This window comes from Falco rusticolus, chromosome 3, assembly GCF_015220075.1.
Source record: "Falco rusticolus isolate bFalRus1 chromosome 3, bFalRus1.pri, whole genome shotgun sequence".
NCBI lineage: Eukaryota > Metazoa > Chordata > Aves > Falconiformes > Falconidae > Falco > Falco rusticolus.
Window position 1 is genome coordinate 106,871,397 of NC_051189.1, and position 26,316 is coordinate 106,897,712.

Sequence of the window (26,316 nt, forward strand, 5' to 3'; positions counted from 1 at the left end):
TCTGAACCCACCATTCGCCTCTATGCGTCTTACTATTTTTTCATACATGTCCTTCTGGTTTAGATTGAGAGGCGTCTTATTCTTCTTAAATGTTAAAAACAAAAGTAAAAAGAATCACTGAAAGCAATATGCCCTCAGCACAACAGCCTCCATGAGAGCACTGCATACTTCAAAGAGAAACACAAGAATCTAATTCTGCTCTCCAGTTGGAGTGCTGTAAATTAGGAATAATTCTACTTAAGTCAATCAAGACACAATCGTTGTAACAACCACTGTGAGCAAAAGCAAAGCGGGGCCTGCCTGTGGGCAGATTTCAGGAATGACAATGGATTAGAAAATATATCGCAAGGGTGTATTAGAAGTTTAGGTCAGCTTTACAGATTCTGTACCTACTCCCTTTACAACACACTTAAAACCAGAGCTCTCTTTACCTACATTATAATCCTCATCATTATCTCTGACAGTTGAATTGTTTATGCAGTTACTAGATTAGATATTCAGAAGCAGTGGTGCAACCACCACCTGTGCATTACTAACACAATTCTGAGCAAGGTGGAGTGGTTCAAGATGGATGCCAACCAAAATTCCAACATAGGCTTCATCTGTCATACCTACATGGCATGGATGTGTCATCCATCATGGCTGGCTTCAGTTCTTTACCTTCTTTCTGTCACTTCACAATTCTGATTATCGCATATTAAACCAAAGGCTCGCTTAAGATGGCTTTTTCAAAACTGGTAGGGTTCAGCAACTGAAAATGGAACTGTTTTAATGCCTTCTTATCCAATCCCGCTGCACAGAGCAGGAAGAAAAGAATGGAATAAAGAAAGATGGATCTCCCCAACACATACATTTAGATATTTTTGTTATTTGATATTCCTTAAGCTACTGAGTAACCTGACCAAAATGGAAAGGGTTAAAGAAAACCTTGCATTCTTACTTTTCAGAGAGCATAGAACCAAACACAAATATGCACATCCATACATTATTGGATTTGCTGGTTTAATCAGCAAGTACCAGTGACTCAATTAGCCTCTTAGCAGTGCCTAAATGCCACTAATTCAGCCCGCTGGCTGCTGCAGCATACATACACAGGCTTGTCCCTTTAGATTTAGCGGTAACAGCACCACTATTCTTCTCATGACAGCACTAGGGGCCCAGACAGTCTCCTCTCTCTCTCTGTTCTGCCAACCACACAGAAAGAAAAGACCCCAGGGCTGACTGTGTGTGAGCGTTGAGTAGGAGGAAAAAGGAAGAGGGAGACACTATTTCTATTCATTTTACAGCTTCATCCATCAAAAGCCTTTCTAAAAAAAAAAGGAAGGAAAAAAAAAAGAAAAATGCATTCCCAGAAGCTCATGGTTTAGAGCAACAGCCTAATAAGGTGTTAAAGAAAAGATACTGACCTAATCTTTAGCAGCCACATCTACTACATGAAAGTTTAACAAATTACAGAAGCTAGGGCTGAAGAAGTGCTACTTGATTCTATCTAATTCACACGCCCACCATTGCTAGTCTGTTCCTGATATTGTTTGGTTTTAGGATAAAGGATAAAGCACCAACACGTAAACCATACTTAGTTAACTGAAACTTTCATACCTTTGGCAATCTCAAATAACAATACGTAACACCAGTGAATAAGCCAACAAACCAACCCCAACTTCTTTTTCTGTACACCAACAGCACATTTGTTCAGTTAATTTTTGTGACTCTCCCTTATATAATGACTAATTTTCAGGCAGATTGATTCCCTGGTGAGTTGTTGCACATCGTGCAGCCATAAAAGCACTAGTGACAGTTAAAGAAGGTGACAGGAACAGTAGGCTGGTGTTAGGGCAGAAGCCAAAAGGAGTTTTGGCAGCAACTAGGTGTATGCCAGATTAAAGTGACCAAGCAACTACGGCTTCAAAAGTATTGACTCAGTATGAACAAAATGTGCTGTCAAAACACAACGTGTCAGAACTAAGCCCATCAGATCTATTTTACTCGATGACTATACATAGAATTACAGGTCAGAAGAAACACAGGAGATCCCAGAGGAGGAAAAAAAACTTTGCTAATTAACTTACAAGGTGGAAAGCAGAGTATTCTTACCCAGAAAACAGAGCAAGAGACACATGAGATCTTCTCTCTCTTCCTCATGATCCTTCTCATCACTTCAAAATGAAGGCTCATTAAAAAATAGTCAAAGGTGGATTCACTCTACATTTGCAAGCCACGACATTTGCAAAAGAGGCAATATTACTTTAAATCCCTCCCAGCTTCCCAGCTGACAATCACTTGGCATCCAAAGGCTAGGTAGGAACCTGGCAACCACACAGGATTTCTACAACAATATTTGCAACATAAAATGAAACAAACAAACAAACAAGAATAGCCCTTTCAAGTACTAGACAGTAAACAGGCCTTGCACTCCCACTCCCCTTTCCTCATTAATATTCAACAGTTTAAAATAAAGATGTACCAAAAAAACACCAGGGAATTCAGGGAATTCATTAAGTCTTCAGTATTTCAGTTCACCAGTCTCTGATTTCCAATCAGCTGAAACTGGAAAGTCATTACTTCAGCTGCAGTCCAGGTCAGAGGAAAGACTAATCCCAAACTCACAAAGCTGCCAGATTTCAGGTTCAGGACGAATACAGGGTGGTTTTGGAATTACAAGGGTTAGTTAAGGAGAATGCAGTATCTTAATTAAGAAAAGCCAAACAACCTCTCTGCAACAAGCAAGGAAGGACATATACTCAGCACAAATCAGTGTTTCTTTGTAGAAGCCACACAATATGAAAACTGTGTAATGCACAGCAAAAAAAAAAAAAGTGAGCAAGTTTCCTATTCTTGTAGGTATACTTCAACTTGATACCTCATTTAGAGAGATGATCAATGTATAAATTTTCTCATCCTTCGCATCTACCAACCCGAAAATAATCATGAATATACCTAGCTATTGTCTCAATACAGACAGACACTGCCAAGATTGTTCCAGAAGCAACACTAGCACAGTTCATGCTACAGAGCTCTTCCCCTGCACAAAAGCCCACATCATCTTTCCTCCACAAAGTGAAAGGAAATTGTTGCCACTTAGGGGAACTCCATGGGAAGAGTGTGCAGAGACAATATCCTGCTTGGTGAATCCTAGGAGCAAAGCACAGCTTCTAAAAATGGTCACAGATTTGCACAGCAACTCCGCCTGTATTGCTGTATCCACTGACCATATCCATGCTCCTTTCACTGCCTAATAAATCCCTTTATACACTCATAAAGCCAGCTGCGCCCAGAGCACGCCATCTACCAGAAACTGCTGCTCCTCTTGCAACTCTGGCTTTACAAAAACAGCCAAACTAGACAAGCAGATTTTTGCAGGGTGTTTTTGTTGTTTTTGTTTGTAAGTAAACTTCAACATGCCACAGGAATTAGAAATTGCAGCCTGATGTTCAGGAAAAGCTGCGTTTCCCCCAATACTGTAGTGAGCAGGCCAAACGGAAGTTCTATCCCAATGAAGAGAGATCACAATTGCGTAAAATGAAACTGAAGACTGTTCAAAAATGTTATCTTGAGGAGGTGATGTTACTGCAGCTTATGGACATTTTGTCTTCCCTTGTCAGAAAAGCTGGCTTGCTAATTTATGGGCAGAGTGGGAAAAGCAGAGGGATACAGACAGACACAGAATACTTAAAACAGGACTCAGAATGGAGACAAAGCTCCCCTTTCACCTCCTGCTGCTATTTACCATCTGGGATCCTGAAAAGGGGGTGATGGGTAGTTTTGTGATAGGTTTGGCAAGGGGCAGGACATTTAGGGTTTTCTATGTGTAACGAGGTCATGTGTCAGCGCCTTCGCAGCACATGGGAACACTATCCAAAAGAAGGTTCAACAAAAGGGTTGCCCTGGCTGAACTGGAAAGAAATTCTATAAAGAAATATCCTGGAACCAATGCATGATCTTAATAAGATTAATAATAATAAATTTGATGAAAGCGCCTCTAGAACATAGCTTGGAAAAGCACAGAAAAAATGCAGGAATGAACACATCCAATTAAAACATGTATGTTATTTATTATTACACTTTTAGAAGTGGTATGATATTTAAAAGTAAAATGTGAGTTCTGAATCACAGCATTTACATTTCTATTTGGAAACCAAACAGGTCCGTTCACTCCATGGTTTTTCTTCATTTTTGCTTTCTTAAGCCCCTTCCATTGCGATTAGGAAGCAAGACCTCCACAGGCTTATATAAAATGTACTGCAACTCTGTGGAAATGGAGATGTACTTTATATTACAGAATTCTTTGACATTTCCACTAATATTAGGGGTTGGGGTGGTGGAGATACAAGCAAGGACTGAAATCCTAAGTGTAAGAAGTGTAGTACTTTTTTCTTTCTTTCTAACATATCTTTGTTTCAAAGAAGCAATTTATGAAAAGCAGTTATACAAAATGAGGAGTTCTGGTTTAGAAATGTTTCATCTGTTTTCATAAAAAGAATTATTAATAGGGTGAATTTCCCATCATATGGTGCTACAGTAAATCTTTAAACAGGATCCTTTAATCAAAGGACCTGAAGGAAAGATGAGCATCCTAGCCTTTTGCCTAGACTGGATGTCTGCTGACTAAAGTGATTCGAACAACACTGCTACTGCAGACAGTAATCTGTGCTTTAAATTATTTAAAATCTATACTCTACAAGATGCATAGATGTAAGAACTAGTCACTAGAACTAATGCAGTACTTTCTTATGCATGTCTCAAACTCCTGGTTGGTAGAAACTCCATTTTCAAATCTAAAAGCTTTAAACTGAGGATGTCTCTACTACACCATCAATTATACAGTGAAGTTAAAGGCCGTTTGTGTGTTGTGGAAGAAAAATGAGCAAAATTTCTAGCTGTACTGATGGAAAAATCAAAAGCTTATGTCAGATTCTACAGAACAAATCCTTTAAAACAATCGCTGGATAATACCTGTAAATCTGTGGTGCAGTGGACAGTAAGTGAAAATGTTGTTCTTGTTCCTCCCCAGCCTTTCCTCCATGCATGTAGATGTACCGATCCAAAACAGCAGCCAACAGGCAGTAAAAGCAATCACTATCAGCATATTGCTATGAGACACAAACAGATGGACACTTTGAGTCCATCAGAGAAAGGCTCTTCAACATATCACAGTTCACAATGGCTCAGTCCTACAGCAATGGAGTCAGGCTGCAATAAAAACCCTTCTACCATAAAAGCCATACTACCTATCATTTTAAGAAACTACTGGTGAAGCCATATAGTACCAGATGCGCTCCTGAATGTTCATTTAAGCAAACCTTGCCCAACACTCTTCTTCCCTGACTTCGAGTATTCCTATTGTGTTGTCTTCAAGTTGGAGAAATAAGCGGTGACTGACTAATTAGAATGGGGTCCTTTAACAAACCATGGGATCACTGACTGCATACTACTACAGCTGGTCCAAGAAGCTTCATTTCCACTTATTAATGGCAGATTTGCATACATGTCAGCATAAAGCATTAGAAGACTGTCCCAGCTCTTAAACCCCTTCACTTACCACCTGACTGCTGCCTAGAGATACTTTTAAAGACAGCCGTTTCTCTGAATTTTTATGAAGTGCAACGTTTACAATAATGCAGCTGGGAGGTCAGGGGAAGCTCTGTACCAAAACAGCACCTTCCAAACCAAATGCTGCATTATAGCATGGTGCTTCATGGCTAAATATCCTGCAGACCTTTCATGAGTTCTCACTCCTATTCGTTTGTATGCATTTATAGTGGCATCCTGGTATTTGGCAACTGCAGGAGAGGAGGTAGGGGGCGAGGAAGAGAGAAATACCTACAGGCTAAGCGTATGGAAGTTAGCCAGGTTCTTCTCTAAAGCCAGTACGCCTGAATGACAACAGATGACAAACTTTGCTTTGCAATTCATATCTGGCTTTGATATATCTGCTGTCATAGGGATAAATACTATTTGTTGACGAAAATGGGTATCAAAACAGCAGAACTGCACCCAATTACACTAAAAATTGCAATGTGCCAGGAATCTTAGTAGCTAGACCATCTGCTGTGCTGAGCCAAAGGAAGGGAGAGTCACATACTTGTATCTGTCCTGGGATACATTCAAATGTGATTTGGGGTTATTAAGGGAGAAGATAATAGAAATTAATCTTGTTTCCTCTGTCTCCTAGGTTTTTACCTTAATTCTACCATTCCCAGAGATTCTAACACTGGGGGCTGGAAGAGAGCTGAATTAAAGACAGAAAGGGAGGAAGAGAAGAACCACCACCTAGCTGGGAGTCTAGATGTTTTAAATCAGATAATCCTGGACCAGACTATGGAGCAATCCACATGAACTCCAGGTATTTTTCTTGTGATTCCCCAGTCTAAAACACATACTCGGCCTTTGGAACAAAGCACTTCCTCAAAAATAGTCCTCTTGCTTTGGTTATCAGTTCCAGAATATAAAGCAACTGTCAATATAAAACTGAGAAGTAATAAAATATGAAGCTACAGCAATCTGTAACCTGTCTTACAGTCTTGATGTATATGTAAGTCATATGAGTGGTGATACAGTAAGTAATGGGTGATACCACATCATTCCATAGCACATTTTCCCACCCTCAATGTATTAAGAAACCAAACACAAGGCTGCAAACAGCACCATCCTGATACATAAATCAGAATGGCAGGGATGGCCTTCTGAGTATCACCAAATTAAATGGTGCCATTCTCACGTGCTCAAATAATCCAAATGAGAAGATGTGAAACAAAAAAATGCCACCTTCTACACCAGCACAGTATTCTTGTTTGCACTAATATAGAGTTACTTGCATCACTGCAACCGCACTGACACAGCAACGCACTTATATTCTGCAGTAATGCAACTTGTCCAGACAGAATGTGAACCAAAAGCAACCATTTGATATAATGCATGACAACCATATTAGGCCATTACTCAGATACTACTATAATGATGTCATCTAGCTATAAAGAACAACAAATAGATGGCCTTTCAGTCCAAATTTTAAGCACAAAAATCCTTAATTTTTCTTTTTTTAAATGTATTGTTCTACTCTGAGACAATAAACATAGTTTTGCTTTGTCCCCACAGCTTTGAAAAGAGCTTTATAAATACAGGGATGCACATATACAGAAGCAGTACAAAGGTCAAATGCACTGGGCAATACTCAGTATTTGAAAATGTTACCAAGAAAAAGGAAAGGGCGGGGGGGGGGGGGGGGGGGCGGGGGGAATATCACAGTTTTGATAGTTCTGTGGGAAAAAAAAAACTTAGCAAATTTGCAACAAAACTGTTAAGTAATTAAGGCAAGACACTTCACACATGAACTTAAACTGCTAATTAAATCCCCCCTGCTTAATTGACTAGATTTGCATATCATTCAGTGAGGAATGGGAATGGCTTGGGCATTACACAAGCACTTCCTTGTGCGGAAGGCAGCTAAGTAAAATAAACTAAGGGTAATAAGCAGAAACAATGGCAGTTTCTGAATGAAACAGAAATTTTCAACTGAGACTTTCAACATTTTTTATTAAACATTAGAACATAACTGATTCCAATCAGTCACTATTCCAATAGTAATATTCAGAACAACAGCAAATGTTTTATATCCAAGCTAACTATTCCCCTACTTTAACCTGTGATCACTATTGTCTGCTCATACATACAGCTCTCAGTTACTCTCAAAGAAGGAGTTATGTCCAAGAGAATCCATTTCTGCTTAAAAACCCCAAATAGTTTCATTTCAATAACTGCAGGAGGAAAAGTATCAACATCTGCCCCTCCTTGCCACTAAACATGAATTTAAAGAAAGGTTTGAGAAAACTTTCAGACCTGTAGCATGAAAAAAACCCTTTGACACTAAGATCAACTAGAGTTGCAATTATCTGCAAGCTACATTGCTCGTAAATGACCCAAAGTGCGCAGGATGAAACCACTCTGTCAAAAGCCCTGCTCCAAGGATGTCAGATTATTACTTTTTTATTTAAGTGGATAAGGATTCAGAGTCAGGAACACAACCTCCCCACAACATAAAAATGGGACTCATTGTTTCAGGCCAGTCAACAGACACAGGCAAACACTACAGCAAAAGTTAATACCTGCTCACATTTGGAAGGCTACCACTGCAGAAGTGATGCTAACACACTTCCCTTTCTAAAAGGTGAGATTCTACAGCATTTGAAAATGTGCAAGAAAATGGGTTCAGCTTACAAACCAGAAATCTGCTAGGGCTGCAGTACAGCACTTCCTTCTGTCTTTTTATGTTGTACTTTTGTGACAGAGATACTTCCACAGTTGAAAAGTGTTATTATTACATTACCAACTTCTATAATTTTTGATCTTATAAATCAGAAAAATAAAAACAATACAAAAGACACTTAGCTTGCTTATCTCCAGAGAAAAGGATTTTATACAGCCACTGATACAAACATCAGAACATGTCTCTGATGCCTGGAGTTGCACCATTACTGAAGTAGGACTATGTGAGATAGCCATCAAGTTTACTACTTGTAAAAAACCCTGGAAAAAAAAGAGACCAGTTCTATGAGTTGTTCCTTTTAATAGCCTGCTTTTTCAAGTGAGGCTTCTTATATCAGTAACCCAAGAACCAACTTTTTAATCAAATAGCAGCCCCCATTTATTCCAGAAATTGAAACAATCACATCTTATAATACATACAATCTTACAAACAGCAACAGGAATGACCACAGCATCAGCCTCATACTGTTTGTGCCAAGAACACAGATGATGCTGATACCACTTCCATGCTACCACCACCTACAACAGAGACACTGCAGCCTTAAGCCAGTATAATAATCTGCATTAGTATTTGCTTTGACAAGACTGAGTAACGAAAAGGTACAAGCTGGGGGGGTGCACCTGCACTATACATTAAACAGGGTTTAACACTAATTATTATTATGGTATCTTTAGTAAGACAAATACATGCAAAGGTTTGGGGTTTCTACCTTTAACTTTTTTTTTTCTTAATTGATCTTCTGCTGATCTGACCAGGAAGGGGAGAGTGAGAACTGCAGACAACTGAGTAAAGTATAGCTGCCCTCCATACTTCTTGAGCATTATGGAAACTTTCCCATCTAATTCCAGATTAACAATCACTGATTAAAAAAAAGAAAAAAATTCAGCACAGGGCTCCTTATTTGTTGCACAATTTTACTGCTCCCAGCTGAAATAACATTATGTTAATACTGGAAAAGCTACTTTTTCCTTTTGCTAGATCACTTATTAGGCCAAGCAGGAGAAACTTAACTGCAATCAAATTACATGCAGCTAATACTGATGTGAGCAAGTGAAGAATCAGGGCCATTTTTACATTCAAATCGCAGAAAGAAGAGAGTAGATCATAACAACATATCTCACTGAGCTCCTGACTGTTGTGGAAGTTGGTATCCCATCAGTTGATAGCATGTTCCATTCACAGATATTGGTAAGGAGATTATTTTTTTTTATCTCAGCTGGTATCTTAAAAATAAAAAAATTAATTCCCTTCTTTATCTCATTTTTTAAAGGTTCTGTAAGTCTTTGAAACATGAATATTCCCCCTAACAAAGCCAGCAGCTGCTCTGCCAGTCTGTGACATGGATGGTTTTGTTAAAAGGTTTTCATGTGGGGTTTTTTTTGTTGTTGTTGTGGGTTTTTTTTCAGTTCAGTGTGCTTTGCATGTGAAACAGGACATTTCCCCACCCTCCACCCCCATTCCCTCCTAATCCAGAAGGGACCTTACTTCCTCCCTCCCAAACAAGCAGCTCATTCAGCAAAAGGGAAATCCCAAGATGCACTCGGGCAAGAAGCCTACAGAAGGAGCCTGGAAAAAAAACACAACAGAACCAACAAACCAAAACACAAAAACACCACCACCACAAAAAAAAAAAAAAAAAAGCTACCAGTATGTCCAAAACAGCAGGAAGATGAGCAATGGAGCTGGTAATTATGAACCTACTTCTGCAAACTACTACTTTAGGACACGGATCTGTGATGCCAATCATTTAAAAAGTTTTTCCAGGGTAGCAGTTCAGTTTTGGCCCTACAGTAATATAACCCACAGAACTGTAGTTCTCCCCTGCCAAAACAGAAATTACAGAAAGCCAGTTTGGAGAATCTTTTACATGATTACTGAGGTAGATTTGGTGGGGTGAATTTGGAGCAACTCAATTGTTACTTTGCAATTATAATCTCAAGCAACATTTTGTTTCTATTTTTAAAATGAAAACAAAAATCAAGCAACCTTTTCTTAGTTAAGAGATTTGTTTGAAACAGGATCCATGTGTCTCCATGCTTCCCTTCCCTGAGACATAATGCTCACTTTGTGACATCCAAACTGTCTACAGCAATTAATTCTGATGTCACAGGGGATTATGATTTTGACTCAGGGACTAAAAAAGTTCAAAAGAGAGGGGGGTCTAATTAATAAAAGAGATTTTTTTTCACGAAAACACCCACACACAACAAACTTAAGGGGTTTCACATCTGTCAAGATGGGATCCAGCTGCTCTTTAAGGAGAACATGAATGAACGTCCCTTTTAGATACAAAAAAATAGCTAGTTTAGTGTGAATCTACCGAAATCAAATCAAGTTTGAAGAAGAGAAAACAGCACCAATAAATTAGTCCAGCTAATGAGGGCAAATTTGATACAATTTTTAGAAACTTAAATTATAAATTTACATGTACATTTTTAAGAGTAGAATTTAAATGCAGACTTCCGTAAAGAAAACCTCCATGAAATCCCATGAATTACTCAAATTTTCACTTGAAAAATCTCAGCAGAATTCGACCCTCAAATTACAGCCAGTGAGAAAAACAGGCTATATTCAGAAACCACGATAAGTGATTTCCACTCTAAAATACATTTTGATAAACTTGGACCAAGTCCATTGCCTTCACAGGAGTCAAACCACAGAACAAAATGTTGCCTCAACGACCTTCCCTGAATTAAAGCAAGGCATTAGGTCCAATTAAGACTATACTTCAGGGTCTTTGCAATGAAACTCCTATTTCTTCCATTTACTCAAATCAGTTCCTGGCATGGTTTGCATGACAGCACAACTACACTGATTTCAAGTGGATCATTCTCACTGCATACACTGATTAAAGACCCTCAAGGTCTAGACCACAGAGTTATTTAAAATATTACCTCTTTTCTATAATGGTAGAAATTAAATCTCATCTATGCATCTATAAATACATCAATATAACTCTACACACTAAAGCAATTCAGTAATGTAACACAAGCGATGGTTGTTTACCCAATACTCAGCAATGATACGGGTAAGATACTCCTGCTGTTAACTTACACACACACTGTCCCCTCCCTCTGTGTTACTATAGCTTCTCCTATAGCTACACTTCAACTGATGAAGCTCTACAAACTAAGCCAAATTCAAGTGAGACAAAGAGAACACTGCAATTCTTTCTCAGCAATTTCTGTCTCATTGATTCATTTGGATTTTTAAAGAGTGGACCATCCTCTGGTTCACAGCATTAGAAGGTGCTGTCAAAAGCAAACTGAGTCAGCTGTGCACCACAGCATGGAAACTACAGGTGGGGCAATAATCCACAGGCCACTATTACTAGTAATCTTCTCGAAATGTGAAACCACAGCTCATACTCCAGCTCCTTCCTACTCTCTTCCAGTGTAGTATGCATGTGTCGTGTAACTGGGAAAAAGATATGTAACATTTTTCATCCCGAGCACTGAACTGCTAAACTCAAAATAAAGCGAAGCGTGACAATCTGTACAAATGCAAATGTCCCAAATGCCAAGACTAACATTTCTAAAACCTAATTCAACTCTTTCATTTCTTAGCTGCAGGCCGTTTACTGCCACTCCTTTTTTCCACCCAAACAAAAGACGAAAGGGATGACTCAAAGCCACTTGAATTTCAAGCTGAAGCCACAAAGCACTGAATGCCTGATCTTTAATATTAAACAGGTGTGCAGATGATATTCATTCAAGCCTCATCACGGCTAGGTTAATTGTTAAAAAAACCGCAAAAAGACCAAATTTACTTAAAAGGCACATGGGTAAGTTAAACAATGCTATAAATAATGATGCAAGTCATATGGTAAAAACAACTAAATAGTAAGTATAGCACTGCCAACTCCTTCTGCCCCTCTCTCCCTCCCGATCACTTTTTTTTCCCTTTGTATTCACACAAATCTATGTAATAAGATTCCAAAATAATTTAAAATATAAAATTATATAATAATGAAAATATAATTTAATTTTTTCCTTCAAAATTTAGCAGTGTTACACCTGGAATCAACAGGGCTAAAGAAGGATCAATGAATCCATTATAAAATCTGTTTTCACATAAATATGGTTCTAGAAATTAATTTTTTTAGAAAAGGAACTATAAATTGCTATCCTGTGAGGGCCAAGGCCTTTGAACAGTAGTTCTGCATATCCGCTGAACAGTGTAATAGAGTGCTTTACACCATTTCGCCAATTACATCATTACCTACTGCCGAATATGGTCCAAAGATTATTTGGCTTCACCAGTTTTGCAAAAAACTACACTGTTGTGGCAGAAAAAGAAAAAGGCAAAAAGCCAAACAAAACTAACTCTTTGGATATATCAGTGCAAGGACTCATTGTATGGCATGTTTCTTATTAGTGAATGAATGGGAACAAAGAAGTATCAATAATGGACCTAATGCTGCAGTTTGTACTCTTTTGAATCTAATTTACTTCATACAGCAGCTCTGCACTATTCTAAATACCTTTATTTCAAAGGAGTATTTCTAAATCATATCAGAATGGGTGAGATAATTCACACCCACTGAATAAACTGAAACTGCTAGTGGGGAGTTAAGAATGGCAAATTCTTTTTCTTTTTTCTTGAATGACACTCCATTATCTTTCAACTCAGGTAAGTTTCTCAACTGTGGAATGATGGTACCTTGGAAAAGCATGCTTAACATACAATTTAATGAGAAATTCTTAATAACAGAAGTGTAAACCTGAAATCCATTACATCAATAAAGGTTACTGAAATCAGACCACATTATAATCTTAATATTGTCTATTTTCTGCCTTTCTAGCCCATAACTCTGTATAAAAGCTATAAAACTTCTTTTACTGCTATAAATATGTAAACCTGAACGATACTGAGAACTTTTGGTTTGCTTTTTTTAAAGGTGTGTCAAAAATTTAGGACCAGGAGAAATTTAATACTTACAAAGGGGTTTTAATTATTTAAAGTAATTCATTGCTTCCAATTGGTACTACTACAATCTGTTTTAGTAAGCAGCATGATCCCTGGATAACCTGTATTTTCTAATACTCAGCAGAATTAATTTTGTTAGCTAGATCCTGAAAACAGCACCTACAAGCATTATGTATGCGGTCCAAGATACCCAGCACTCCAGTATTACATGATAAAAGAAAGGAAATTACTACCATGATCCTATTTCTGCCATCTGAACTGTATGGACAGCCCTTCAGATCTGTGCAGCTCCCCCAGGGAAACTGATAAGGGTTGTGTGCATAGGTCAGCTGCCAGATTTCGGACTGCAGGATACAGTCACACAAATAGCCTCATGCAGGAGTTCGCATTTAAGCAAGAAGTTACTTCGGCCTCTTCAAGTTCAACAAATGCACTTGACTGCAGTAGCTTTCTCCTGTGGCAAGTGACACAAAGCAGTTTAATTCTGGTGAAAAGTAGCAGGAAAGTTTTTACTAAATAGTCAAAGATTATGAAGAGCAACATCACAGAAGCATTTTAGACTCTTTCTTCACTGACAGGATTGGGAAGCCTCACCAGCATTATCTTCTGTTTAATGCTAATAAAGGTAACAACTTCTTATAAAAGGAGAAAAATCCAAAGACTGAAAGAAAACAGGTAGTATTACTGCTAATTTTAACAGCAGCACTGGCACATAACACCAGTGCAGATAGGCATTAAAAATTCTGCAGACTTTTCCCCAGAAGAGCGTCCAACTTGAGTACCTCGCTGATTCTACTTGGGCACGAAGAATCAGAGCCTGTAACACAGGTAATGTAGACTTCGAAGTGGAGGGGGTAGGGGACTTCATAAAAATGCAGGATATGACAGTGAAAACATATGAAATGTTTTTTCTTCCAACCCTAACAGATGTTGTCCAATTAAGGATGCAAATAAATCACCCTCTGCATTGCGAGTCAGAAAACACACACATAAAAGCTTTCTAAATACATTTCAGTTTAAACTTGCATAATTCTCCCAGTGGAGAAATCATCTTCAACTTATGTAATCCTTAGAAAGAGACATTATTACATATAATTCTGTGCCACTAAGAAACAAGGAAGACGCATCTCTAGAAAAGAGGTGCACCCACACACAATTAATTATATGGGTGTGGAGGGAACAGAGGGGAAAAGCTGCAGCAGGGATGCAAAGACCAGTCTGCTGTTTCCACAGAGACTGATCTGTAACCGAGCTCAAGGGGCTGCTCCCCTTTCACCAGCCAGAACTGTCTGTTATACTTAACCCAGACTTCCGAACACTTGATATCCTGTCTGCTATTTCAATGCCCTTACTCAATGTTTCAGACAGACATTACACAAACTGGCTGGTGAAAAGGGTTGAGAAACCAAGAAGCAATCCAAGTCAATGACCTTATTCTATAAAACGATACCATTGACTGAACAGAGGATGAAGACAAAGCACAGGGGTAGGTCTTCTCAATGTATCGCTGAAATCTTCTGTAGGAAAAGACAAGCACTAGAGCTGTATCTTATTTTGTTTATGTTGTTACTGTCTTTTAATCTTTAAAGCCTAAGCAATTCTTGTGCTTCCAATGCAACTGATTCTCATACAAAAACAGAAACTGCTTCAGTTAAAAAAAAAAACAAAACCCAACAAAAATACAAACAACCAAACCACAAAAAAACAGAAAACCAAACATAAAATTCATATTTTCTAAAAAGCACGTGCAAAGGTAATGGTCCATCAATCAATAAACAACAAAGCCAGAAACCACGCTATTGATTAGCTCCTTTGCCGCTTATCTCCAGTATACAGAATGATGCTGCAGTTTTTACATACACACAGAATCTCTGTCCTCATGTACATTTTCCCTGACTTCTTAATAAGACTGTTAAAATAAGTAAAGGCTACTTAACTTGAGAAAGTGTAGCAGCACCTGTTTCATTTAACGGAACATATGACTATGCAGCTTATCAGGTGGTTCTAACATGCATCCACTGCTTGGAGAAGCTCAGCTTTATGTGATAGCAACCAAACCGTAGATGGAGCCAACGATAATAGCTCCACATATGGGAATTCCCATTGGCTTCCAGAAGAGCTCTGTCCATGAAACTCTGACAGAATCAGAGCTTGGTGGTTTTGTTACCTCATCCAACCAAAAGTCAAATCAAAATAATTAGCTCAGCGCAGAGAGGCCAACCTCTATCAGCCAGCAGGCTTGCCCAATACCAACAAAATGAGCACACTCAAAGAACTAACTGCACCTGCACCAGATACAATTTTGAGGCCAAGTCTATGGTCCTTGAATTTGCATCTGAAAAAAAGACTGGCCCTCATCCCAACTTTAGACATACTTCCTCATCAGAAAAAAAAAAAAATCCCACCCTAAAAAAACCAAACCAAAACAAAAAAAAAAACCTGACCAAAACCCACAAATCCTAAATATAGGAACAAAAAAATCCCACCCAGTTAGATATCTGCCACAGCCTTAAAACCCAATGTTGCTTGTAGCAACCAGCAGACAAAATCCTTTCAGTCTGAAGCTAGCTCCCAGCTGCAGAAACCATTGCCCCATTCAGTAAGATCTGTCAGGATCAGAGCACCATCAAACATGTATGAAACCAAAACCTCGCTAATGAGCAATATGAAAATACTGCAGTAGCAGAACTACAGGTTCTGCACTCAGCTTTAGCACAGTCCTGTAAATGCCAGGTAAGACCACAAACTCAGTGAAGTTACTTTGTCTCAACATTGCTATATTCTGATTCAGAATCTGTCCCTCCATTCTATGACTGCAAGTACTACCAGTCAACACACAGGAAGAAGTCTGATATAAATATATATATATAAGTCTTCCGTGGTTTGTGGGTGAACTGGTTCCAATTACTACGCCAGCTGATTGCTTGAGTGAGAACTGCAGAACTAGCCTCAAAGCCCCAAACCTTCATGTTAACCTTGTATGTTCCAGAAGATATGGGAACAGGTGATTTTCACAATAATCTGAGCTTGAACTCTACACTGATAATGAAATGTAAGAGACACAGAAGACTACACAAGGTGTAAATGAGGAAGGTAAGGGAACCAGAGCACATCTCTGCAAAGCAAACTTGCTTCTCTGTAATTACTTTTCAAGAATACATACTGACTGTAGTAGAGACTGAGAAAGCAGAATAATATTTAAAAAAAAGGTGCAGATTTATTAATGTGTATTACTCAGATTCAGAAAACACATGCAAAAACATTAGATATGATCTAATAAAGCGTATCATTAACACACATACTACAATTGACAAATTTTAAACAAAACCACGCTATATTACTACATTTTAAAGTAATGCTTCCTGGATGTGAAGATCAATTTGAATTAAGTGCTCTATGGCCACTCAGCTAAAATAAATTAGCCTACCAATTGACAGTATTCTATCAATACATTCTCTACAATTCAATCTAAGTTACTTTTGTCTAAGCTCCAATTTCTTTCCAAGAACCCCCTGCTGGATTTAGCGTCACTGTTCCATGACAGTTCCCTCTAAATAAGAATTACAGCATCAAGTTCAAAGTTTGCTTTTTAAAACAAAAAAAAACATGTGAGAATCAAAAAAATTTCCGGGTCTAAGTACTGCACACATTGAGACACAATGGCAAAGCAGTCTGGCCAGCTAAGCCAGCAATGTGAGTTCCAATCATCAGTTATCACCAGTTACAGCCAGCCAGCCCACTCCTTACTGTAGTCAGTACCATTCAAACCCCTTAACTTTGGCAAAATAACTTTGCTAATAGACAAAAAAACCATGAGTTTTCAATTACAACGGACAATGCATCCCTTTAGATACCCAAATCTTGCTTGGGCTCAACCACCTCAACGTAGCCCCAAAGTTCCCCCTGATCCAGCAGCACTGAGACTCAAGGAAGGTGTAGATAAGGTACAAGTGGCTGCCAGAATTTTAACCGCTGCATTGTCTAGACACGCTCGGAGCAGCCTCATACGGACGCCTCCAGATGCTTTTACAACACTGATCTGAACGCGCCTCTCAGCAAGTGCAAACACACCCTCATTGGTCAGTCAGCTCGAGCTAGTGATAACCACGTTCATATCCTGGCACGGAGACCAGGTGTTAGGCTCCTAACACATCCAAAAAATAAACTGTGTTTACATGCATCTTCAAAGCATGCTACTGTTTGGGCAGAACATACGCCCAAGCCAGAAACCACAGAAATGGAGAGGCAAGTGAGACAGCCCAGACAATGGAGAAGCAGATGTTTAAATAATTTAGGCAGTGATTTTCAAAAGATGAGATTGCATGTAACTCCCTAACTCAAGGCAACCGAATTCAGGAACTTAAAAACTATTCTGGGGCAACACAGCGCCATAGTTGACTCAACACCATTAGATCACTATTTGCAGTATATTCTTTGTCTAACACACATGCACGTACCTGCTTCTTTGTTCTCGATCTACAACATCTGTAAAACTGTTTGCACGCTTGGGAAAAAATTGCTGATGTCTGCTTAAACATTGACATCTCAGGTACACAGCATTTTGTTTAAGCATAGTTATCGTTTTTGAAGTCCAACTTTTAAGCTGAAAAAGGATTCTGAAGCAAACTACTGCCTCAAGACTTCAACATTTTTGTTTTAGCGACTTCAAAATTTTTACTGGAGAATCTCTAATATAATTCTTGAGCATCAGGTAAGAGAACAAATTACTTCATGGTTCCATGGAAAAACTGAACCCTCAGTTCTTAGGCAAATTTTCCCAAGAGTATTCATTCAAGCCAGTTTGTACCAAAAAGAAGAAATCCATCCAGCAGCCTGAACCCTACTGCCTGTGAATAAAATCACAATCTCTCTGCTACACCTACCATAAGATATATACTACTAACAAATAAAAACATTACTACTGCCAGGAGGCAGGACTTCAGGATAGACATGCATTCTAGCTCTTAACTGCTGCAGCATTTCAGGTGGCCATAAAGCACAGCACAGCAACCACTGTGTAGCACCTAAAAAGTCCACAGCTACCCTAGAACTCAGTACTGCACTATTTCACTTTCAGCAATTTTTGTTCTGTGATTTGGCTGCACACTTGACCTGGCTAAACCTTACTCCAGCTGAGAAAGCTGCATGTTGTGGCAGCACTGGGTTGGTAGGCATTGTGAAATAAAGTGGGAGGCCTTGTGTGCTCATTTGTGTGTCAGTACCCAGAATGCTGCTTCTAGCTGCAAGCTACTTCATAGAAGTGCTGCTGGGACTTGAACCGTGGGAACACTGCAGTGCTAGCGTGTGTGGGTGTGTTCACACGTGTGCAAGGAAAGCTCTCTTATCCTTCTTGGTGTCTGATCACATACAGTTTTGCTGAAAGTACAGATGTCTGGCACACAGGTAGGAAATATGAAAGCACTGTCAAACGTGGCTCGGTTCAATATTTAAAAAAGAAAAAAAAAAGGGTTCAGAAGAAACAGAGTCAAACCCACCCTCCTGTACTGGAAATAGCAACCAACAAAGCCTTCAGGCCTGCTTTTTGAACTAATTCAATCACAGTGGAGGCATACTGATGTTAAGAAAGCAGAGCGCTGTCTGTCACAGAAGTGGAAAGAGAGTGAGAGACACACCAAGGCCGTATCTATACCAGCAAGTGAATGCTCAACATGCACCAGCTGCTGAGCCTCAGAAAAAGGCTTTGGCACTGATGACGGATTTCTAGGACCCTGTTTTGCAACCCTGTTGAGTTATTCCCATTTTAAATTTCTAGAAATACCCCAGAATGTAGCAGTTGTGCTCCATGCCAGTAATGGTGGATGAAATGAGACACAGGTAGGGAAACAAGACACTCACTCAAGTAAAAGCCATGTTGGTACACGGAGACTCTGAGAGACCAGAGAGGGGAAAAAAAAAAAAAAAAAAAAAAAAAAAGCAGGGGAAAAAAAACACTGCATGAGCATGTGAGAAGGTGGAAAACCCAGTGAAGGATACCAACAAAGGAAAATGGAGAAGTTATCATATGGTTCAAGACAAGAGAGAGCTTTGGGACGTGGCAGGAAGGTGAAGGAGCTTATGGGAGGTCAATTGCTTATCCAAGGCTGAACAGGGAGGATATAAAAAAATCAAAATTTTAGAAGAGGGCAAGGGAAGAAGCTGAGGCCTTTATGGTTCCTGCTTTAGTGGGGGTTTCAGCTGTCACAAATCCCCCCAGTTTTTGGTTAAGACCCTTTGCTGATTTCATGCAGATCTAGGCAAAAGCTTCTGCCAAGTGGCAAGACTAGACAACATGCACCTTGTTCAACCAACCAGGCTAACTGAGAGACAATGTATCTGCATCTATGTATCCATCTCTCGATACAGACTGATAAGAGAAGCACAAGGGATACTTGATGCATACAAAAAGGTCAGTTGAGTATGAGGTATCTAGGTAAAGCTATGCCTTGCAGCAATGCTTTAAAACCACACCAAGGAAAAAAAGGGAAGGGGGGTGGGACAGGAAAAAAAGGCAGTTTTGCCAGTACGCTGAATCTGCAACAGGGGCTTGTGCCAACCCAGCTCCTCCATTTAAATCAAACCCTTAAAAGGCAGAGCTGTGCTGGCACAAATCTACATACCTCATCACATAAACCTCATGAAGACACACAAAAAGGTCAAAAATCTCACTGCTGCTTAAACAGCCACAGAAATGGTCACATGCATCCCATGCTACCAACATACTAGCAGAGCCCCAGGAAAAACACAACACGCAGAGCAATGTGTACATACACATACATAAATAAATAAATTGGGAAACTGATAAAAAGTCCACTCTTGAAAGTAGAAGACCAAATATCTGACACAGCAGATTATGGCACACAACACACACAAACACCTCTGTATAATATAGAACAAAGCAATGCGGAGATCTACATCAAAAAGGAAGACCACCACAAAGACACATATGCTTCACCCTTTCATCCACAGAGACAGACAGACACACAAAACCCACACAGACTGACAGTAATTAACACAAACACCCAGCAGCAGACATGGGACCAACCTCTCATTCCCTTACTAAGCATCTCAACTTTACACCAATGTTACTTGCCCCTGGCCACAGCCTACCAATCTTAGAGCCTGATTAAATCTCTCCATAATTATCTGCACACACTGCTACAACACAAATGACCTTAGCATATGATATCTGTTGGCTAAGCCCAATGGAAAAAGACTTCAGAAAAAGGAAGGATAAGTGTACAAAACACTGCCAGCATTGTCAAGGTCTCATCGAGACTGCCCCACATTAATAGAGAGACCTGGAGACAGCTCAAAAGCCTTGAAACCTAAGCCCAGTTCTGCATAGGACATACAAAAAAGCATTCTTTTTCCTTCAGCCCATCATCTGAGCACACACCACTGTTCCTCCCCATCAAACTCCTTGCCAATTCCCAAATGAACTTACGCAGGAGACTTAACGTTTTATGATGACAGATTTTTGGCAAAATTTTCTGAGAAACAGATCACCACGATTTCCTTACATAATTTTTGGTGTCCTCTATTAGGTATCTTGAATTCACTCTGCAAGAAGCGCTGCATGAAAATTTTGGAGGGTGGGGGGGAAAGTGTCTGCTGTGTTCTGAACTAGGACCTATTAAAGGGTCCCCAAAAAACTCAGACAAAGCCAAAATGTAGTACTCTCTTCTTATTCTCCACCTGCAACCTCACCTGGGGTGCTGGATAAATCATACAATTCAACAGAATGCTGTAAAAGCCTTTTCTTACAAGGAAAGCACATCTCTACTAACAGTCATTTTAGTTAAAGTCTGGAAATGACTGAGCTAGGAACAGAGTACTTTTCTAGAGCAAGAACGTGGAGATTTCTTAAATTTGCTTCCCAAACGAAGTATGCCCTAGAAAATTCATTTCCTGACATGAGAAATGCCTCCACTTTCAGAGCCCTATTCTCCTCTCACAGACATTCGTATACATCTATCCCACCATTCCATCTTAGCACATGACTGACAGAGAATAGACAAGCCATTAAAAACACATCCACCTCCAACCACGGAGATAATGTGGCTCATTACAGCCTAGCTTTGTCACAGCGGTTCTGACACTCAAGCGGGAGGAAAAGGAGGGGTGAGGACATGGACTGAAACGGGGGCTCAGCACAAGACCAGGACAGAAACTGGAACTTGAGTGAGACTCTGTTCCTTAATCAAAAACCGTGGAGGCCGATCAAATGGGTAAACTAGGCCTCTTAAGCTAGCTGTAGCAATTACTGCATTGTTTGCGGAGGGTATTTTAAAAACCCTGGGTTTTGTTTGGGTATTTTTGAGACTTTTTTAGAAATAAAAGCTGTATTTAAGTCTCAGTGTGTGTCCGCCCCTTTAAACAGGTATTTGGTAATTTAATTAAGAATTTTACTGAACATTCTCAGTGCTTTAAACGTTGCTTCTCTTTTTGAGGCTTGTGTCATTGCCTTCCACTCCAAACACATAAAACCAAAGAAAAGTGTGGAAATCGTTAACAAATGAGGCAGAATGCAATCAACAAACTTGCAGTTTAAAACTCAGTAGGCAAGAGTTTGCTTTAACCTTATATTGGGGCAAGGGGGGGGGGGGGGCGGGAGCGGGCAGGGAAATTGCTCATCCCACAGCCAGTTGCACCATCGCCAGCTAGCCAGACATCCCGGTGTCTGTCAGCAAGTCCTCAAGGCCTTGTGGCACTGCTGCCCATTGCTCAGGACTGGTGCCAGATGCCAAGGCGGCCTCCCACCCACACACCAAGGATTCTGGGATCTACAGGCAGCTCAGACTGAAAGAAAAACAAAACACACCTAAAAAAAAACCGTGCTTTAGCTGTCTGCCTCAGCACAGCATGGCATACCTTAAGAAGCTGCTGCAGCTGGCCCTAGACAGATTCTTTTACTGAATGTATACATAATCCAATACACAAAAGCCTGTCTGGTGGGGAGATTCAGACTCCACAGGGATACTCTAAAAGCAAAGACTTATCCATTCACGCTCCTCACACTTAACCTGAACACCAGCAACCTGCATTACTGTCAGAATTTTTTCTTCGCAGCCACATTTTAATTCAAGACAAGCACTGAGACAATTTAGCCCCCACCTCCACCCGTGGCGGCATGCAGTTTATCGTTTGTATTTGCGCCTGGGGCGATCAGTAACTGTTACTTGTTTTCTGGCTTCTTCCTTGTCTCGACCCCTAACTGAAGCTCTTAGGACCCGAAATCACATACTTCCTGCTGAAGTCTGGGGTAGTGCGATAGGTTTCAAAGATCAGGTTCCATGTACAGTAAGATATGCAAACACACACGTATGATTTAAACTCCAACTACCGTGTTCAGAACACAACCAGAGGAAAAAAGGTGCCATCTCAAAACACTGCTCGTCTACATTAACACACACGTGGTGAGAATTAAGAACACGATTAGATTGCTAAATGGCCCAAAGGAAAAGCAGCTGGTAACAAATTGGGTATATCAACGGATGTTACCGAAATTACATAAAATTTCTTTCTCCCCACCTCCTCACCCCCTTTAAAATTAAAGGCATCACTTACCCTGGGGGCTTTCCTCTTGTATTTGTTGTTATAGTCAAATTTTTCTTTCATTTCGTCTAAGAGCTGGCCCAGTCTAGCTTTCTCCTCTTTCCCAGTGTAATCCTGGCTGAGGAGAATATAGGATCTCCAGTTTGCAGAGTCAAAGCCCCAGTGGCAAGTCCTGTTTTCCAGCGATTTGTGAGAGTGGACCACAAATTTGTGAGGTGGGTACATAAGCCTGCAGTCCAAGCACTGGATGCAGGCTGCGCTGGGGTTACTGTAAAGCTCTGGCACCAAGAGTCCCTTACACTTCCCAAAGCACTCATGATACACCTTGAAGCTCTTCTCTGTAAGCTCCAGCTCAATTGTGCTAGAGAATTCCTTCTTGCAGTGGGGAGGATAGGTGCCACCATAAAGCAAGGCGTTACAAAGCCTCTCAGCATCAGTTTTAGTGATGAGCCCGCAGGAAGGAGCAGAGAAGGGCAGGATGCCCATGACTTTGAGGATTTCCAGCTGGTCAGCAGTGCATCTGGAGCAGTAAATATGTAGCTCATCACACACCGAATTAATCTGCTGCAGGGAGAAGTCCCTGAGCACCGAGTTCAGGATCTGGGGCAAGCAAAGCCGCTTTTCTCCACCCACCACGAAGCAGGAGATGGTTTCCCCTTCCAGGATGGTCTCGCACCTCTCTGTGGATCTGTCCGAGGGCATGAAGAAGGGACCAGGCATTACCGGAGGAGGCTGGATAGGGGGCAGATGCAGTACAGGTTCTGCTGGGTCTTTGCCATTGTCTTTCTTGTACATCTCCTGTGCCCATCGTGCTGAGAAAGCAGCAGGGCCACCCAGGGAGCTCATAGAGCTCAGATGAAACTGTTCCAAGGTCTTCTGCAGTCCTGGATGAGGCTGGAAGCTGCTTCTACTTACAGTCTCCATTTTTTAGTTTCTATTCCCAAAATAAACAACAAAAATCCCCAGTTATCTTCCACCCTGGTACAAATCCACTTAAGGGATTATTATTTTTTTTTAAGAAAAAAATTATGAACAAAATAAAACAACCCACCCCTGGTTTTTTTCCTTCTTCCCACTCAGGTTTAACAATCCACTAACGAATAGGAAATAAATCCTTTTGTATGCGTGTCTCTCTCTTCTTTCTTTTCTCTTGGTTCGTTACAATTTCAAAACCTCCAAGTCTCCAAGCTGCCCCGATGGAGCAGAGAGTCACAGCAAAAAGAGGTCTTCATCCGAGCACTCACCCCCTCAGCCAACCCCCCAGGCAAACCAATCCCGCCTCCCACACCTCCACCACACACACTCACTCACTCTCTCTCTCTCTCACACACACACACACACACGCCACCCACAGAAATACAAAAAGTCTGTGCCACGCTCCGAGCACCAGGGGTTCAAATATGTTCTGGCGGCTGCTGCTTCTCTGCAGTAATCACCCTTCTGTCCATATCCACCGAAAGGAAGGCGCGGGGGAGTAAAGTAAAAAGCAGGAGGAGGAAGAAAGCTTGGTCTGTGGAAGGGAACAACGCAGAAGAAAAGGAAAAGGCCCAAATCTCTGGCACTTCCAAAACGGCGCGGGGGCTTTGGACGGGCAAAAGCAGGCTCCCTTCCCCCTCGTGGTCCCTCAGCTTGATCTGGGAGGACTCCTCGTCTCTCGGTTCGCCTTTCTTCCCTTATTTCTCTCGGTCTTCTCGGCGTGCCGTGGGGAGCCGCGGTAACAGAGCGTACATCCTCCCAGCTCCTCTTTCCAGCAGAGACTGAGAGTGCCTGAGAGCTGAGCTAATGCAGGCTGGCTCAGCCTCCCTCACTCCTCCTCCCCCCCTCTGTTTGTTGGTGTCTGCCTCAGTCATTGAATCCCAGCCAAGAATGTGACCAACTCCCCAGGCCGGGCTCTTCCAGGAACAGCGGCCGCCTCCCCCCTCCGCTCTGCGCCGAGCTCCTGCACAGGCAGGCGCGCAGCGCGGCCCCGGGCGGCAGCGCCGGGGAGGGAGGGTAAACTGCTGGGTTCACAGACAGCCGCGCCGCGAAGAAGGGGCGGTAGGGCGAGGGCTTTTCCCTTTCGCCGCTCGCTTTCTGGACAGCGGTGAAAAGGGAACAAGCGAGAACGCTTCTGCCGCCCGCTCACTGAGCGCAGGCACGCCGCAGAAACGCCGTCCGTCGCAAAACCTGCTCTCAACGCCCAAGTTCAACTTCGAGCACACGCCCCTCTCCACGAACCGAAATCGCAGGCGTGCAAACGCGATGTACGGCCGAAAACAGCACGCCCCGGCAGCGCATTCTGGGGTGCGCAGCGTGGCCAGCCGCACACCGGCTGCACCCGGCGCGACGTGCACACGCGGTCCCTGCTCTCGACACACGTCACACGCGACGCCTGTGCGCGCTTCACAAGTGGCAGGAGCGTGAGGCACACAGCAACACAGGTGTGCAGGGGGGCAGGTGAGCTGCCCAAGTCCCCGCCGAGGCGGGGCCGGGGAGCAACAAACACACTGCTCGCAAACGCGGGCAGGTCGGTACCGCTACGGCCGCACACGGCGGCGGGGCATGTGCGGGGCCGGCGGGCACGCCACACCGCCCGCCCGCGCCGCAGGCCCAGGGGCGAGCGCCCCCTGCCGAGCGCCGCCGGCCGAGGGTCCCCCGCCACCGGCCCCGAACGCCGCGGGCAAAGCACTGCCGCCCCGGGCGCTGCCACGCCGCTGGCGGCGATGCTGCTCTGGTCGGGAATGAGGTGCTCGCTAGTCTCTGTTAATTTCACATTTCAAAGCACAAAATCTGGCTTCTCCCTTTTTTTCCATGGGCTGCATAACTGGAATCCTAAGAAAATAACTGCGCCCAGCGCTGAGGGCAAAGGTAAGAACCAAGCTTGAAAGGTTACGTCTGGTATCTCCCCAACTCTGTCAGGCTGCCTGTGCCAAAAAAAAGGCCGGAGAGCAATTCCACTCCAATACAGTTGTTAAAACACTACTTGTCATGCAATGGTGGCTTTAAGCACTCCTCGTTGCATGGAGTCTTGCTATGCTTGCTGCCTGCGTGGTGCAGAAGTTGAGCACTCAGTCTCCTCCAAAAGACTTTACATTACAAAAGCAGAAAAAACAGGTAGATCGGGACAAAAGAGGAGGAATGGACAGACAAATACCCAAACACTCTTTTAAAAAGCAAGCAGAAAACAAAAATACCTCGATTTACTCAGAATCAATGCAATGGGACAGGGAACACAGCAAGCTCTCATATTTCAGTTGTATTTTTTTATTCTGAAATCCCATTCTGAGTAAAGGAGAGAGGTGTCACAGACTGGCAAAAGCACTTTGATCTTGCAACTAAATCAGCATTCCTCCAGAGAGGAACCTGCTCAGCATCCAGCCCAGACATCGAGCCTTCAGCTACTAAAGGGGAGTTCAGAGAAGGCAAGAACCAAACACATTGGTCCAAGCCATCAGTCACATCTTCGTGCGTGGAGAGAAGACACTTAGAGAAGCTTTACCAAATTATTATAGAAAACCATTAGCGGCAAGTAGTACCCTTTACGTTTCTGTTTATATAATGCATCACACATGGATTTACTGATCCACAAG

General features: G+C 41.6%; 1 protein-coding gene across 2 annotated transcripts in view; it reads right to left on the reverse strand.

The window, feature by feature from the left end:
* SKI (SKI proto-oncogene) overlaps positions 1-24,626 on the reverse strand; it is a 117,155-nt gene extending 92,529 nt beyond the window's left edge. Inside the window, exons 1-2 of one of the 2 annotated variants that reach the window (XM_037381456.1) lie at positions 23,799-24,626; positions 22,760-23,681 (exon numbers count right to left, since the gene is read on the reverse strand). In XM_037381456.1, the coding sequence (XP_037237353.1) occupies positions 22,760-23,671 (912 nt within the window). In that variant the 5' untranslated portion in view covers positions 23,672-23,681; positions 23,799-24,626. Of the gene's footprint in view, positions 1-22,759 lie in introns of both variants that reach the window. The other variant, XM_037381454.1, reaches the window with a different exon arrangement.
* Positions 24,627-26,316: the final 1,690 nt, after the last annotated feature.